The sequence below is a fragment of the Protobothrops mucrosquamatus genome, unplaced genomic scaffold, assembly GCF_001527695.2.
Source record: "Protobothrops mucrosquamatus isolate PMUCROS unplaced genomic scaffold, P.Mucros_1.0 scaffold48, whole genome shotgun sequence".
Lineage (NCBI taxonomy): Eukaryota > Metazoa > Chordata > Lepidosauria > Squamata > Viperidae > Protobothrops > Protobothrops mucrosquamatus.
Window position 1 is genome coordinate 195,050 of NW_015386430.1, and position 18,412 is coordinate 213,461.

An 18,412-nucleotide genomic window follows, 5' to 3' on the forward strand; every position below is an offset into this window, starting at 1 on the left:
AGAGTCTTCAGTCATTAACTGCAGAAATGGGCATAATGCATAAGAAATATCTGTGGCTTTGCATTGTCACATAACCCTCTCAAAGGCTGTATGAATATCCATAGTAGCTTCAGTATCCATGCCAGGAACTAGAAGTTATAATAGGGCTCAGTGAGAAATATACAACCATTGGCCCCAGTAACAAGAACAAGAACATAAAAATAATGTACAGATTATCTTCATAATGGCACAGTTATGTAAGTATGGTTGTGTCATCTGACAAAAGTGCTTAAATTGTATTGTTTATGGCCATGATGCCATGATGGCATAAACATCGTTCCTATGGATACCCATGCCTACAGTCTTGCTGTATGCCAACATGTCTTGAAAGGAACGTATATTGTACCTTTATTTTAGATTCAGCTTTACTTTAAAGTTTTTTCCCTCTCAGGATGGATTCAGGAGCCACTATTTCCGTTTACAACATTCACAACATATTGTGATAAATTGAAATAGCAGCTTCTGGATCCAATCAGCTGGAACTGTCATTGTCAGGATGCTGGAGAAAACCACTAAGTTGTAGGGCAGGACCATTAAAGGACATCTGGTTATACCTGAAGATGTTCATAGCTTTCAGCAATGTTAACAGATAAAAGCAATGATCTTCTTCTGTAAGTCTCTGCAATATAAATAATAGAAATCCCAGTAGATAAAAGTAGAAGCAAAGGAAAATGAGAAATGGAAATATCAAACAGTTGCAGATATGTGAGGAGGTAAATCTCTGTAAGAGTATATTATTTGCATGTTGAAAGTCTGCAGTTCAGTTCCCATCAATTCCAATTAGTGATAGAAAAATCTAGACTGGACCTTTGGCTAGATGTTGTTGACAGTATTGTATTAGATGGATCAACTCTGTGCCTTGATATAAAGCAGATCCCAGTTGCCAGAAAAACACAGTTAAAATCTGCCTTTTTCCAGTGACTTCCAGTGGCATCAGAGAAGCAGGTTAAAAATAATTAAAACAAAAAAGACACTATGATGATTTCTTGTGAGTGTTAACAATTTACATTGATAATTTATATTTATATATAAACACATGTACTATATATTATAACTAATATAATCAATTAAAACAAGTTATCAGCTTTCTATATGCAAGGATAGAAATATAGATGTAGATGTAGATGTGGAATGGATGACCGAGTGGGAACTGTAGCGGTACATTAGAATAAATTGACTCAAATTAGAATATATCTCTTTGGGATGCATTTATAAAGTTCAACTAATTCCGAGTATTAAGATACTTACTTTCTTAACTTTCAGGTTACATAAAAAGAAATCTTTGAACTTCAGACAAGATGTACCTAGAGTTTCTCAGATTGCTCTAATTTTTTTTATTATTCTGAATAAAATAGGTACATTTAAATTTTATTTTGGAAAAGAAAATTCCAATGTGGAATTTACCTACAGTATTTATTTTCTATTGCATTCACTTTTTCATATATTAAATATAAAGACTTTGAGTTAACAGTTGAAGATAATATAAAGATAACAATTTATAAGAGACAAGGTATTGTTAAAAAGTTATAAATCTTTACCATAACTGCAAATAATCATCTATGCATGCATAAAATACAAAAAGTGATTCTTTGATATACAGTGTATTCTACATTGGCTTATTAAATTACCCTTCTGTCTATTTTATGATGCAGCCATCATTTCTTTGTGTTTGCAAACAATGCTTTTCTCTTTGCCAATTTAGAGTAAAGTATGTCCTAATAATAACACTTTAAATTATTTAAATGGGGCCAACCACCCCAAAAGTTCAATAAGGTCCTTTGCATGTGAGGTAGCTTATCTGTCAAAATGGCATCTATTACAGCATAGCATTCATAACATTTACTAAAACTGCCTCAAAATACTTCTTAGTAAAATTATGTAGAAAATATAAACATTTGGAGATTGGAGCTTAATATAGTATACGATTTGGAGAAAGTATATGCCAACAAGTGTACTTTGGAATGAATTTTCATCTAAAAACAGGCAGATTCTTCTTTCTAAATAGTTGAATGATGCTGAATTTTGAAAGGAAATGCATAAATTAATATATGCAATTCTGACATGGATAAAAGTACCTGTTGAAATTCTTAAGTCTTTAGAAGATACTATAAATGATTTATATAATAGCATCCCTGTGAACATATAAAAATCTTTCTCAGAAAAAAATGGGTCCCAAGCTCTTTGATGGTAATTTGTAGGATAAAATACAAAAGGTTGAGAATCATTGATTTAGAATCCCAAAGATGCATTGCTGAACACTTTGAAGGATAATACAGATCATTCTTTGTGTAATAATGGACGTGTATGGAAGGGCACCCCTTTATGGATTACTGCCCCCTTTATGGATTACTGCCTTGTCGTGGCGAAGGGGCTTGCATAACTCAATGAAGCTATGAGCTATGCTGTGCAGGGCCACCCAAGACAGACAGGTCATAGCAGAGAGTTCTGACAAAATGTGATCCACTGGAGAAGGAAATGGCAAACCACTCCAGTATCTTTGCCATGAAAACCCCAGGGACAGTACTAAAAGGCAAAAAGATATGACCCTGGAAGATGAGCCCCTCAGGTCGGAAGGTGTCCAATATGCTACTGGGGAAGAGCAGAGGGCTAGTACTAGTAGCGCCAGAAAGAATGAAGCGACTGGGTCAAAGCCGAAAGTGGTGGTGAAAGGAAAGTCCAATGCTGTAAAGATCTTTTCTCCATAGGAACCCGGAATGTAAGATCCATGAATCAAGGCAAGCTAGACGTAGTCAAACAAGAGATGAAAAGACTGAACATCGACATCTTAGGAATCAGCGAACTAAAATTGACAGGAATGGGTGAATTTAACTCAGATGACCATCAGGTATACTACTGCGGGTAAGAATCACTCAGAAAGAAATGGAGTAGCCTTCATAGTCAATAAAAGAATAGGAAAAGCAATACTGGGATACAATCCCCAAAATGACAGAATGATCTCAGTTTGAATCCAAGGCAAACCATTCAATATCACAGTAGTCCAAATCTATGCCCCAACCACTGGTGCTGAAGAGGATGAAATTGACCGGTTCTATGAAACCTTACAGCACCTTATAGAATTAACACCAAAAAATGACGTCCTTATCATTATGGGGGATTGGAATGCTAAAGTAGGAAGCCAAAAGATAAACAGAATAACAGGCAAGTTTGACCTTGGAGTACAAAATGAAGCAGGGCACAGGCTGATAGAATTTTGTCAAGAGAATACGATGGTCATAACAAACACTCTTTTCCAACAACCCAAGAGACGGCTCTACATATGGACATCACCAGACGGTCAACACAGAAATCAGATTGACTATGTGCTCTGCAACCAAAGATGGAGAAGCTCTATACAGTCAGTAAAAACAAGACCAGGAGCTGACTGTGGCTCAGATCATGAGCTTCTTGTTGCAAAATTTAGGCTTAAATTGAAGAAAGTAGGGAAAAGCACTAGGCCACTCAGGTATGAACTAAATCATATTCCTGATGAATATGCAGTAGAGGTGACAAATAGATTTAAGGAATTAGATCTGATAGACAGAGTGCCTGAAGAACTATGGACGGAGGTTCGCAACATTGTACAAGAGGTAGCAACTAAAACCATCCCAAAGAAAAAGAAATGCAAGAAAGCAAAATGGCTCTCTGACGAAGCTTTGCAAATAGCTGAGGAAAGAAGGGAAGCGAAAGGCAAAGAAGAAAGAGAAAGATACACCCAATTGAATGCAGAATTCCAGAGAATAGCTAGAAGAGATAAGAATACCTTCTTAAATGAACAGTGCAAAGAAATAAAAGAAAACAACAGAATAGGGAGGACCAGAGATCTCTTCAAGAAAATTGGAGATATGAAGGGAACGTTTCATGCAAAGATGGGCATGATAAAGGACCATAATGACAGGGACCTAACAGAGGCAGAAGAGATTAAGAAATTTGGAAAACTCAACAGTGGCCACAGGATTGGAAAAGGTCCGTTTACATTCCAATTCCAAAGAAAGGCAATGCCAAAGAAGATTCAAACTATCGCACCATTGCATTCATTTCACATGCTAGTAAAGTTATGCTTAAAATCCTACAAGCTAGACTCCAGCAATATGTGGATCGAGAACTACCAGAAGTACAGACAGGATTTCGAAGAGGCAGAGGAACTAGAGATCAAATTGCCAACATACGCTGGATTATGGAGAAAGCTAGGGAGTTCCAGAAAAACATCTACTTCTTCTTCATTGACTATGCTAAAGCCTTTATTGTGTGGATCACAACAAATTGTGGCACGTTCTTAAAGAGATGGGAGTACCAGACCATCTTATTTGTCTCTTGAGAAACCTATATGCAGATCAAGAAGCAACAGTGAGAACTGGGCATGGAACCACTGATTGGTTCAAAATTGGGAAAGGAGTCCGGCAAGGCTGTATACTGTCGCCCTGCCTATTTAACCCTGACTGCTCTTTAGAAGGCCAGATCCTGAAGTTGAAACTCAAATACTTTGGCCACCTAATGAGAAGGAAGGGCTCACTGGAGAAGGGCCTAATGCTGGGAAAGATTGAGGGCAATAGAAGAAGGGGATGACAGAGAATGAGGTGGCTGGATGGAGTCACTGAAGCAGTAGACGTGAACTTATATGGACTCCAGAAGATGGTAGAGGACAGGAAGACCTGGAGGAATGTTGTCCATGGGGTCGCAATGGGTCGGACACAACTTCGCAATTAACAACAACAATGGAAGGGCAGGTAATATTATATGATAGATGTCATCATAAAAATGACATAAATTACTTAATTCACAATATTTGTGTGCTATTCTCATGAGTGGGTGATAGTGTCATGGTTCTAATGGATGACTGCATGTCTCAGTAATTACTTTGTATTAGAAATGTGTTTGTTTCATTTTAATAATGATGATGATGATGATGATGATGATGATGATGATGATGATGATGATGATGATGATGATGATGATGATGATGATAAAGTTGGAAGGGACCTTGGAGGTAAGATACTGTCTATCTGATAAACTCTAAGTTGCCAGTAAGAAATATTTGAGGAGAAATTAAGGAAAAGACATGTCTTGTAGTGCAGGATTCAGATTATTCTGAAACCTTTTTAAAAGCTTGAGGGGGAAAATGTTCTATTAAGAAGAAGAAGGTGAATATTTGAATGATTGTCTATTTAAAAAGGAACAATTGTGGTTGTTTTACTGTCTAAAAATCTAGTAAGTAAAACACCATACTTCTGCAGAAGAAGGAAAAGAAACAGTAGGGTAATTGAGCCCAATTTTCTTAATACCTTTTATTATTGATAATACATGACATATGATATCTATGTCATTGAAATAAATAAAAGTGAGTCTAAAATTGAAAATTCTCCTGAGCTTTTCAGATATTCCTGCAACGAATTGAATGACAATGTTGCTATGTTTGTCTTTAATGGAGAAGCTCCTGCTAGTTCTTTTTCTGGATTTGATGAAGGCCCAGAAAAAAAGTCCAGAAAAAAATCCAGCATTCCATTTGTTGCAGGAATATCTGAAAAGCTCAGAAGAATTTTCAACCAACACAACATACATGTACATTTTAAACCCAAGAATACACGAGGGCAGAAGCTTGTCCACCCTAAAGTTAAAACACCCAGACAAAAAACTGAGCAATGTGATATATATAATACAATGCAGTAAGACATGTGCAGATGTGTACATTGGTAAAACAAAATAACCACTTCATAAACACATGGCACAACATATGAGATCAAGCCCATCAGAACAAGCTTTAGCTGTCCATCTGCATTTGAAAGACACAAAGGCCACTCTTTCGAAGACAGCAAAGTCCACATTTTGGATAGAGAGGATCATTGGTTTAAAAGAGACATAAAAGAGGCCATTTATGTGAATAAGAAGCAGCCTTCTTTCAACAGAGGGGGAGGGATAAGACACCATCTATCTCCAGTTTACAGTGTAGCTCTTGCAGCAGTGCCAAGATGTTTCTACAACCAATTGTACCCAGAGGGCAAAGATAAACCCTCAAGGGGCATCAGGAGCTCTCAGGAAGAGTGGTAGCAGAACAGATGATTGCAAAGAAATACAATCCTTCCATCCCTCCCCCCCATCCAGTCAGAACTTTCCTTCCATAGCCCCACCACCTAGTCTCAACTGTCAGTACGTATCCTCCATCCCTCCACTATCACAATGATGAAGTTTCTTGGATGAGAAACTAAATGTTTTGTTCTTCATCCTAAAAGGGGAAAAACAGCCCAGTTGCCTTTTGAAAAAGCACTTTTGAGACAACTATGACCTGGATGCCTGAAGATCTTCTCAGACAAGTATAATGGGGGAGTTTTTCAGCATTACTCTATGCCAAGGCTTTTCAACCTTTTCACCCATTGTACCACTTTTAGGATATGGCAATATCCGAGTACCACCAGTCGCCTAGCAATATGTCAAAAACTTGATGATCAAAAAAAAAAGGAAAAAAGTGATAAAGTACAGGTAGTCCTTGACTTACAACAGTTCTCTTAGTGACTGTTCAAAGTTACAATGGCCCTGAAAAAAGTGCCCCCCAAGGCACAGCCGAGCAAGACACCTGCCCGCCCGCCCGGCGGCGCTCTTCCTTCTGTCCGAGGTTTTCATTGTTGTGAGCATTTCTGTTGAGAATTGGCAGTGGGGATGGGGTGGGGGTGTTTGGTTTTTATTCCCCCCCATCTGCTGGGTGGTTGTAGCAGGTTTTGGTCACTTCACATGACCCTGGGACTCTGTGACCGTCATAAATATGAATCAGTTGCCAAGCATCTGAATGTAAATCACAAGACCCTGGAGATGCTGCAACATTCCAGCTGATTGACGCTTCTTCTGGGTTCACCAGAAGCACCAGGATCAGTGCTGCTTTCCAGTTGATTAGTGCTTCTTCAGGGCTCAGCAGAAGCACCAGGATCAGCGCTGAGCTCCAGCTGGAGCCTGGCATTGATCCTGGTGCTTCCATTGAGCCCTGACAATCCCAAAGAAGTGCTGATCCTGGCACTTCCGCTGAGCCCTGACAGCCCTGCAGCTCCAGCCATCTCTCTCTCAGGCTTGTGCGGTGCTGCCACCGGTTCAGTTCATTCCCCTCCCCCGCTATCACTTTTCTAGGATGGTTGCATACCACCTACCAGGTGCCAATGTACCGCAGGTGATACCCGTACCACTGGTTGAAAAGCCCTGCTCTATGCTATTCAGCAACCTATTCCTGTGCAGCCGACTATCATTTGCTATTCTTCCAATATGAGCAAAACTGTCATGATGTAATATAGCAATATCCAGACATTTCTTTAGATGCTTCTTCCATTTAAACCAGAGCTACATTGATCATAACCCTGAGCAATATAGGAAGCAATGTCCTGAGCATTTTCTGAAATATGCTTCCTGAGGCCTTTATAGCAGGAGTTTCAATCACATCTTCATTCATTTGTTGCTAATAATTCTTGCTCATGGAGTATGAAATATTTTCTTATGCATGAAAATTTAGAATTTTTAATGTTGCCACTTAAAGCTCAGCTTTTATTTTCCTAATAAAAGAAATTAACATTGAGGGGTTAAGGGGTGATTGATTTGCCCCAAAAAGAAGAACAAATTGGAAGAAAAGCAAGCTGGAAATATTTTGCATTTGAATTGGCAATTATGTTTTATGATAAAGGATTTTTGATTTTGTAATCAAACTGCTTATGTATAAGTCTTGTAGAAATCATTCAGAGAGGAATTTTGTGCACCTTTCTAAATTCAGTCCTCAAAGCTTTGAAGCTGTTATTCAAAGCCTTAGACAAGCTGCTTTGAGACTCCACCAAATTTTCTGCCCGCATGAGTCTTCTATGCACGCTTTGCAGAAGACATTGGTAGGGTTACTTTTGTGACAGAGTATATTATTTAATTATCTGCAAAAGTGCATTATTTATTTTATCTGATAAGTGCTAGAAGCAGGAATAGCATATTAAAATTGGACTTTTAAAATACTATGTGGTGGATTCCAGTCATTTACCAAAACTACTAAATATGTCTCACAGTTTTAAAAACAAAAAAGATTTTATTGAAATGGTTTGAATTGATTATAGCCTATAGGTGTAAGCAAGAGGTCCAAGTGGATCAAAAAATGAAACATGCTTTGCTATTTTCAAATATCAACATGGACTAAATAGAGATTAAGACAGAGGCTTCTTTGGGATTTACTCATAAAATGTTGGCAATATCAAATTTGGTGGGATAGATACATATAATTTGTGTGAGCTGGTTAGGATGCTCAAATGCAGCTTTTCCAAATAGTAGGGAAGCAAGGTTTTAATTGGGATTTTTGGTATATGATTTACTCCATGTTTATGTGTTTCAAATCAGGCTGTAAATTCAAAATGTTTATTCTTTGTATGTGACTGTTTTGTTGTTGTCATTGCACAGTATTGAATCATTTCTTATACTATACCAAACCTAAATAATTTCTGCCTGAAATAAGATTAAGGCTACTGGAAAGAATACAGCATTTCCTAATAAGTGCATCTTGAGAGGAGGATTTTAACATGAGCTTGAAATAAAGGCAATACATAGCAGATCTGATTTGGATGATGTCTTCTTTAGTTAAATGTAATTTAACTGTTTTTTAATGAGAACAACATCTGGCTGATGTAAGACTATTTGCAAAAACTAAGTTTTTAGCTGGAATTTAAATCATTCAATCAGAGCATCCTTCTTTTGTGTTTATTCTCAAAACTCATTTCTTTAATGAAAGGTCAGAAAGTACTTAACCCCAGGATGAGAGATTGGAAGCAATCATAGAAACATAGAAAGCTGCTTTATATTTAGCCAGACCATTGGTTCATCTAATACAGAATTATCTGCACGCTGACTGACAACAGCTCTCCAGATAGAGGGCTATATGGTAGATTACAATTATATGCAGAAGGTCAAAGGTTGAATCCTTTTAAAAGGGATTCTAAGTGGCTATTGAGGTGAAAAGATTCTCTTTCCCAGAAATCATTGAGTGCAATTCCCATGGGGGTGCCCTCTAGTTATTTTGGCTCCCATAATCTCTAGTCATTAGCCATTTAGCTGAGGATTGCTGCAATTAATCAAAGGTTCTGGAGGAAAATTATCTTAGATGAGGACGAAAAACTAAAAACATGGAAGGAAACTAGGGATGATATAGATATGGGAAGTATAACAACTGGACCAAGCATCACTATGGAGGAGGTTGAACATGCAATAAAAATAGCAAAAATAAGAAAAGCCATAGGACCTGATGATATCCCAGTAGAAATTTTAAAATTGCTGGAAGACAATGGGAAGAATGTTTTACTGCAGTTTTTCAGTCAAATATATGAAACAGGAAAGATACCAAATGATTGGCTAAAATTAACCTTTGTGACAATCCCCCAAAAAATAAATGCAATACAGAACAATAGGTTTAATGAGTCATGCCCTGAAAATATTCCTGAGAATAATTCACACAAGAATATACAACAAAATTGAGGAGTGTCTAGGTAACACACAATTTGGTTTCAGAAACAATCTTGGTTCACAAGATGTGCTATTCAGCATTCAAGTTCTTGTACAGCATTGTAGAGATGTCAATCACAGTGTTTACATGTGCTTCATTGATTCTGAAAAAGCATTTGATAAAATAAGACACAGCAAACTATTAGAAATCCTGAAACAAGGGGGACTAGATGACAAAGACATCCAAATCATAAAGAATATATATTGGCATCAGGTAGCAAATGTGAGACTAGGCCAAAAATACTCAGCTGATGCAGAAATATGAAGAGGGGTCAAACGGGGATGTATTCTGTCTCATCAGTCTGAGTCAATCTTCAATGAGGCACTGGAAAACATCGATGCTGGTATCAAAATAAATGGTGTTTGGATCAACAATTTAAGATAAGCTGAAGATACAATTCTGCTTGCCAGTAAGAATAAAGACCTTCAGCTCCTCATCAACAGAGTCACAGAAATATCTGAAAAATACGGCTTGAAGCTTAACACCTCAAAAACCAAGATCATGGTCGTCAACAAACAACCTGTTAATTTACCACCAATAAATTTGGAAGGAATACCATTAGAAAAAGTTGAAAGGATCACACACCTCGGTTCTAATTTACATGAAAGCTGGGATGTGAGCACTGAAGTAAAGACAAGGATAGAGAAAGCTCGAACAGCATTTTTCAAAATGAAAAAGGTCTTCTACAATCACAACATAAGCCTAAGATTGAAAATCAGGCTTGTCAGATGTTATATTTTTTCTATCCTGCTCTATGGAGTAGAGAGTTGGTCTCTGACAGAAGGCCACATGAAGAGACTAGAAGCATTTGAAATGAGGATTTACAGGCGGCTGTTAAGTATAAGGTGGGTTGACAAGATCAGAAATGAGGAGGTGATCAGCCACCTGGGAAAGCCAAGGGAAATCATCAAAACAATTAAAAAATGAAAGTTAGAATATTTCAGGCATGTGATGCAACACCCAGAAAAATATGGCATACTCCATTTAATCCTTTCCTGCCAAAGCATGATCCTTTTCATTCCCTCTTCACTCACTGGAGTCAAGGCCAGATCAGCCAGTAGGCCCTGCTTCCTTTCTCTCTCTTTTCCCTCCGGCCTGTCCCCCAAAGATACACATCCTTATCGTCTCTCTCTCTCTCCCTTGCTCTCTCCCATTTCTTGCCAAAACTTCCTCCTTTCATTCCCATCTCCCTCTTCCCCCATGCTACCTACTCCCCCTGCCCCAAAAAACTCTTTGGTCCCCCAAAGAATGAGAAGCTATTCATCTGGGGTGTCAGGGGATGGATCAGAACTTTGTCTAGCAGTGAGTATTGCCTCTTCTGTGCTATGGCCCAGACAGAGTATCATATGTTAGTCTGCTAGGGGGGTGTATCACTCGTTTTGGCCTTTGTTCTTTGGGCTCAGCTGTAACAAGGCTTCTCTCACTCAAGAATCTCCAGGGCTGGAGCCCATTCTCTGGTTCTGGCTGTTGCAAGGTATGTGGGAGGATTGGGTCTTCCTCCAGAGGCTCATTCAGCCCAGGAGCCTCTGGAGGCTCATCCGGCCCAGAGGTCTCCAGAGTTGGTGGCACCCTTTCTTTTCTGGCAGCTGCCCAGACTGCTCATCAGCCCTCCACTTGATGTACCAACAACTTGTCTCTGTTCCTGAGCTTGAGGTACAAATTCAGGGGCATCTGGCCTGAGCTGCTCTGGCTCCATCTCAGTGCCAGATGTGGAGGAAACTGTTCCAATTACTCCAGTGACCACAATCAGTTCATAAGCCCTCTTCCTCATTGCTGTCCTCATCCTCTCCTTCTATGGATGGAGAAGGCTAAGCTCGAGTCACTGGTCTCCTCCTTGCTGGGCAGAGTTCAGTTGCCTTTGGCACAGGGAAGCTTGTACTGCCTTGTTGAAAGGCAGTAGGTAATTTCATGCCACACTTTCAGAGGCTCTGCACTCCAATCAGATCTGATACACTGGCAATCCAGGTAATTTCTCACTGACAATGTATGGCTGGGAGATCCATCAATTCACCAGTTTATGCTCCCCAGAAATACATACATATCGCATAATACTCAATCACCAGGTTGCAAATCTTGAATTCTCATCTTCAGGTCATAGTTCCTCTTGTTTCTCTGTTCTTTGACCCCTAAAATGGGTCTGAGAGCCTTCTCATATGCCCTCTTTAGATTCCTCCTCAACTAGTCCATATAGCTCTAGTGTGAAGTGAATGAAGTCTCATCCAGGGAGATGCAAATGCTATATCTATTGGCAGTCAAGCTTGCCTGCCAAACATCAACCAGTATAGAGTGTACCCCATAGTATCATTTTCCATGCTATTATATGCGTGGATAATGGCAGAATTTTTTTGCATCCAATGTTGTTGCTTTTCTGCACTCGGTATCCCTAGCAAGAAGAGTGTGATTGAACAGGCTGTGGGTCTCCTTGTGGGTAGTAGGGAGTGTGTGCGACTTCCAAATGCCCAGTAGGTCCAGCAGTTGTTTGATGAGCCTGCTCTTAAAATCTCTACCTTGATCAGAATATACACACTGAGGTAGCCCATAATTCACAAAGAAACTGTGGTGGTGCATTGATCCTTTGTTGGGAAGGCCTGTGCATAGTGAATGAAGTGATCAGTCACAACTAATACATTCCCCTGTCCACTGATATCTGGTTTCAGATACAAGAAGTAGATGCAAACTACATCCATGGGCCCATGACTTTGCACATGTCCCATTGATGCAGCTCAGGAGGGTAGGTTTTTTCGCTGGATAGAGTACAAACAGGTCCTCAACATCCATTTTCATATAAGGCCAGTAGAATTGATCTCTCACTAATTTGAAAATCCTCTGTGGTCCCAGATGTCCATGCTCATTATGCAATGCAATCAGCACTGCTTCCCTATGTTTTTCTGGAAGGAACAGCTGTCACCTTTCCTCAGATCCATTTGAAGGGCCCTTACAATAAACTACATCTCCTTGGAGCTGTAACTGGTCCCACTCTTTATGCCACAACTGAGCTCTTTTTGGGGAGTTGGTTAGCAGGACCTCTGGCTGACCACTTTCCAGGACCCTTGCAGCCAGGCCACAAAGAATGTCTTCCACCTGATCCCTTTTCAGATCTTTCTTGGTCAAAACAGGCACATCCTCCTCTCTAACTTGGATGGGGTTGCAGTACAGCTTAGGGACACTCATGGTACGACCCTTACTGCTTTCGCCCCTGCTGCTCCTCAATCTTGGTGTTTGACCCCTTGATACAAGGCTTGAATATCATCAGGGGTTAATAGGGTCCACTCTCCAACATGTTCATTGGGATTATGAGGTCTCCTTGACAAGGCATCTGCATCTCTGTTCCCCACACTCAACTGGTACCTCAGTTGAGCCTGAACCCAGAATGGACATCTAGCCATCGATGTCCCATGGTATCAAGTTTGGCCATCATGAGCAGGTATGTGGGTGGGTAGTTATCCATCTTAACCTTGCATTCTGCCCCCTACAGGTAATCTTTTAGTTTATCTACCACCACCCATTTAAGGGCCAGGAACTTCAGTTTGTGGGTGGGATAGTTCTTCTCAGCTGGAGTGAGGCCCTGCTGGTGTATGCAACAAGTCTCAGGTGTCCATTATGTTCCTGATACAGTACTCCCCCAAGACCATCCTGGCTAGCATTAACATGGAGTTCGTATGGCCAGTTTGGGTCTGCAATGGCCAAGACAGGAGCATTTGTGAGGCTCCTTTTCAGTTGATTGAAGGCCTGCTCACACTGTTCTGTCCACTCTGCCTGAATTGATTCCTGGGACTGGAGCTGGCATGAACTGCCAGACACATCCTCCACCTCCTCATTATTCAACAGATCATTGAGGGGACATGCTATCTTTGCAAACCCCTTGACAAACCTCCCATAGTATGAGCAGAACCCTGGAAATGATCACAGTTCAGCCACATTTCGGGATCTGGGCCAGGAAGTGAGGGCCTCAAGCTTTGTGGAGTCAGTTGATATCCCTTCTCGGTGACAACATGACCAAGGTATGTGACAGGTGATAGGTAAAATTGGCATTTCTCTAGGGACAGCTTCAACCCTTCTTCATGGACCCTGGTCAGAATCATCTCCAGACACTCCTCATGTTTTTCAAGAGTCTCATCAAAAGCAATGATATCATCTGGGTACACTAACACATCTATCAAATTCATGTCTCACACCGTCTGCTCCATAAGTCACTGAAAGGTTGCCAGGGCCTCTGACAACCCTTGAGGCATCCAATTGAATTCATAGAATCCCAAGAGAGCAGATAAAAGCAGTATTCTCTCCATCATCTGGATGTGTGGGAATCTGATGGTAGCCACTTCTCAGATCCAGCACACTAAGTAACTTTGCTCCCGATAAGCAATGTAAGGCATCTTCAATCAGGGGGTAATATACTGATCCAAAATGGTCCTCCAATTGAGGGTACAGTAATCTATGCACATCCTCAGGGCCCATTTTTCCAGATTACTAGGGGAGAGGCGTAGGAGCTCCGAGATTCTTGGATGATCCTAGTCCTCTTCAACTCTGCTAATGCTCTCTGAGCTGAACTTAAGGGACCTGCCAAGACCTCTCTCAGAAAGGCTTATCTTCTGTAGATGGATTTGATGTTGAACCCTCCTAGCACACCCCACATCAAATTCATCTTTTGAAAACAGGTTCAAAGCTGCCTCCAAAGTCAGTTTCTAGCCTCCTCCTGCCACTCTGGAGCCAGCTATATGTAGAATTAATCTGTTGAAATCTCACCCTCAGTCTTTTTCCCTGTTTCGAGTGGTACAACAGGGTTGGCTGGACTCACTTGTTCCAACAACATCCAGTCCTTCAACCTCACAAGGAAGTTGATAACATTCTGGACTTCAACCGAGCCCCCTCATTCAAGCTGGTGGGAAGCCTGTGAGCAAGTCTCTACAAGGCAGCCCTTTCTGTTCCATTGATCTGGCTTGTGCCCATGCCAAGGGTGTGTTATAAACTTTTTAAAGTCCTTATGGATAGAATCATATGTATTCTCAGGATCATCATCTTCTTCTTCTTCCATTGGCACAACTGCACATTTATGCTCTTCTTCATCTCCTGAAAATTGAAAAACAAATCCCAGTTTTCTATCCACCAACAAGCTTTCTGTTACTGGCTTTATTTTCTATTCACCACTGCTTTCCTTGCCTGCTGAATTCAAATTTTCATTTTCAGCTTCATTTTACGAAGATGATGTGGCAACAGCACTGACAGATGTGTCCCTGATTTTTTTAAATGTAAGCTACAATCCCCAAATTAAATGTTAACTTATAAATCAAAGTATCAATAGTATATTTCCTTCCCACTTCTAAAAATAATATCCTTTCCAGTTTCTTTTGTTTTTACAAGAGACCTTAAGAATTCTTTTGAAAGTTTATGTGCTAAGACAAGTGTGATGGTTTTGGGAAATCCATTTTCTTAATGAACTACAAGTCTTTTTAAGAAAAAAAACTGGCAATAAAAACTGGAGTTTGTAGTGTCAGTTTTCGTGATACAAACCTTTTAAGAAAGATGTGTACAGAAACAAGAGTGTATATTAGGAATAACAGTATTAAAAACAAAATATGTTGGAGAAGCTTGCATATCAAACAAAGACTTTTTGTATTTTTATTGAACATTAAAGAAAAAAAATAATATATAAACAAGCAGCTAGAAGACAGGAGTGATGAAATTATAATATAAATGAACAAGCAAGGGATTTGGAAATATAATAGAGGTTATAATTTTCCAATATAATGTAATTATTTATAAGTAATTTATTATATTATATCACTTTAGCCAACTAAAAACACTATTAAAATCTAAACTAAGACTAAATGTTGAGAACTGTGGTAAACCTGTATAAATCGCTGGGTACAGTTATAGGCTATAATCAGTTCAAGCCATCTCAGTAAAATCTGTTTTGTTTTTAATACTGTGAGATAAAAACATATAATTCATACATAAATAAACACAAATTTTTGATGTGTTATTTGCTTATGTAATACTCTAGAAACTGTTTCTAATTGAATTGAATTTTTTGTCAGATTTGCTTTCAAGTTATATTAGATACCAAAGTACAGTCACACAACTTAGATATTTTAGTAGAGATCATTTTCCAGAATTATAAGCCTTACAAAATTATCACCAAATATAAAGAAAAGATTGGACCTGCTCATTACATTTCCAGCCATTTTCAGAAAATGAATTGTTCATTTTAGCAATCAGAACTAGAGCAATGTAGTCTAATGCGGGTAAAACATACCAATTTTCTCTAAATACAATGTTTAGAGAAACTGTAATTTTCTTCCATTGGAAATTCCCATTGTGGTAGTTCTATTACGGTATTTCATTCAGATTCTGCATCCGTGTAATTGTGCAATCTTTGACTTGTTCAAATAGTTCACTAGTAGTTTATAGAGAAGGCCCAGCAAATGTTCTGAATTTGTATTATAAGATTGTAAGATTTTCAAATTAATCAGGACTTTCAATATACATCCTTGTTTCTGCAATTCTTTTAGTATGATACTACTTATCTGAAAATACAAAAGAATCTAATCAGTTACAGTAAGTCAAACATTGCTGTAAGTTTGAACCCGGCACTCTACAAAATGAGCATAGAAACTCAATTCTACAGCATTAAATAAATTAATAATAGAAAGGAGCAGACAAGCACATGCAGATATATATATTACAAATCAAATTGGGGGGGGGGGACTAAGCAAAGGTTCAAAAAAAACTATGCTAAAATCAGATGTTCCTTCAAGGAATAGATTCTCATTCTTTTACATTCAAGGCTATGATCAGTACCAATTGTTATCTCATATTCTATAAATATTTTGTAAATCAGCATAAACAATAGATGTTAGCTGCCTGACAAAATCTGCATATTCTTGGAAAACATAATGGGACACCAGAGAAGCTCCGAAGGTATAGTAATGCTTCATTCACATTAAAAATAACTTATTTGTGGAAAACTTACTTGCATATAATAACAATAATTTGGAACAGGGGGAATAGAAGAGTTTAGTGGCACTGAGTTAGCAGGGAGGAAATCTTATAGACATTTCATTATAGCCTCTTGTTTATGGGTGCAAATCTGAATCTTGAAGCCTGCATGTATCCTTCAGGAACTGTGCTTTGGTTCTTCAAATCCCTTCCAAAAATTGCCAACAACTGTAATATTTAAAGAAATAGAAGGTGGATGCTATATGGGAAGTAAATGCAGCAACTATATTTAATTACTTTAATTTAAATGCAGTTCCCAGCACACTATCCAAAGGCTAAGTATAGCTCATGAGCCCCTGAAGTCTGGGTACTAATTGAGTGTGCTTGAGTTCAGTGTGGCAAATACGCAGGTGACTATTGCAGATTTGACTGAAGAAAAGGATTTGAAGGGTTTGAAACAGGGATGCCTCAAATGCCTACTTCTCTGTGAGAGGTCTAAACTAGGTAAGTTTGATGCCCTCTAACATTGCCAACAGTATTACTGGCTTCCTTTTTTGCCCCAGAGCAAATTAGAACACATTTCCTCTTGTGCCCTCTTCCCCATTGCTAGGCACAATGCTCTATTACTTCTGTGGCCCATTTCCCACAGTATCCCTCCCCCTCCCATCTATTTTGAGGCCAAGTATTTGAACTGGCAGCAAGCCCATGCAAGGGTAAACAAGTCTGGGAGAAGCCTGGTGCCCTCAGAGTTTCAGCACAACTAGGACTACAGCAGAGCTTTTGCTGCTATCCCACCATTACCATGAACAAGCTGGCAGAACTTTTTTCCATATTAATTATGTGGAAACGAATGAGGTTAACTAGCCAAGGCCACGCAGAACTGGAAGCCAGGCAGATTTGCCTATGTCTTAGTGCCACTTGACAAGGCAAATATGTAGACTAAGATAAATGAGATGCTGATATATAATTGTATAAATAGCATATTGGTTAGAATTGGTTCTGAAAGTATATAAAATTCTCTGATTGATGTTAACTTCTTTTACCCAGCTTTCATCTTATGGCATCTGAAAGCTCATATTTAAAAAAATAAATAAATAAGTAAGATTGGCTCTATTGCAGGTTTGTGATTACTATTGAAGGTGTCTTGTCTGTCTTAGAATTCTAGTTATTTGAAATTGCCTGAACACTAAATATCAATGGGAATTGCATATCATGGTTATATGCCATGTGTTCTGAAATCTGCCTTTGGGGGAGAAAAATGCTATTGTTGATTTTTTTTTCAGCTCCAGAAATTGAAACGATCACTTTCTTTCAAGACCAAAAGTTTGAGGAGTAAAAGTGCAGACAACTTTTTTCAACAAACAAACTGTGGCACGAAGCTGCAAGTAGATTTGCTATCAGAAATCACCTCTAGATCAGGGCAGCTCCCTAATTTGGAAAGTCAAAACTCTACTCCAACCAATACCCATCTCCAGCCAGAAGACAAGACTCACATTTTTCAGGAACACATCTTCAAAAAACCCACTTTCTGTGATGTCTGCAACCATATGATTGTTGGTAAGAAAGATTTTACATTTTACACTTTTTGTTTTTATCATTACAAAGTAACTTTTCTAGGGAAGGGAGTGATCAAAAGTACTTAGATTGATTTCTTGCATTTGTTTAATAAATGCAAACTACATGGAAAAAAATTGTATCTTTTTATGTTTTTGTGCATAAAAAGTGATCCTCTGAGAATCACTGTTTATGAGAAAGTAATCATTTCTACTCATGACTGTTATATTTAGAAATTCTAAGAACCAACTTTCTAGAATCTAGAGTTAGCTTTCCAGGTTTATGTAGGTCAGGCAGCAAAGGAGATACAGTCATGATGAGGAAAATATGCTTAAATACTAGCCAGCAAGAAGCTAAGAAAGAGATATATGATACTGATTAAGAACA

General features: G+C 38.8%; 1 protein-coding gene across 1 annotated transcript in view; it reads left to right on the plus strand.

The window, feature by feature from the left end:
• Nucleotides 1-18,412, plus strand: part of STAC (SH3 and cysteine rich domain) — an 81,007-nt gene that overhangs the window by 12,764 nt on the left and 49,831 nt on the right. Inside the window, exon 2 of the mRNA XM_029283290.1 lies at nt 17,755-18,028. Within this exon, the coding sequence (XP_029139123.1) occupies nt 17,755-18,028 (274 nt within the window). The remainder of the gene's footprint in view (nt 1-17,754; nt 18,029-18,412) is intronic.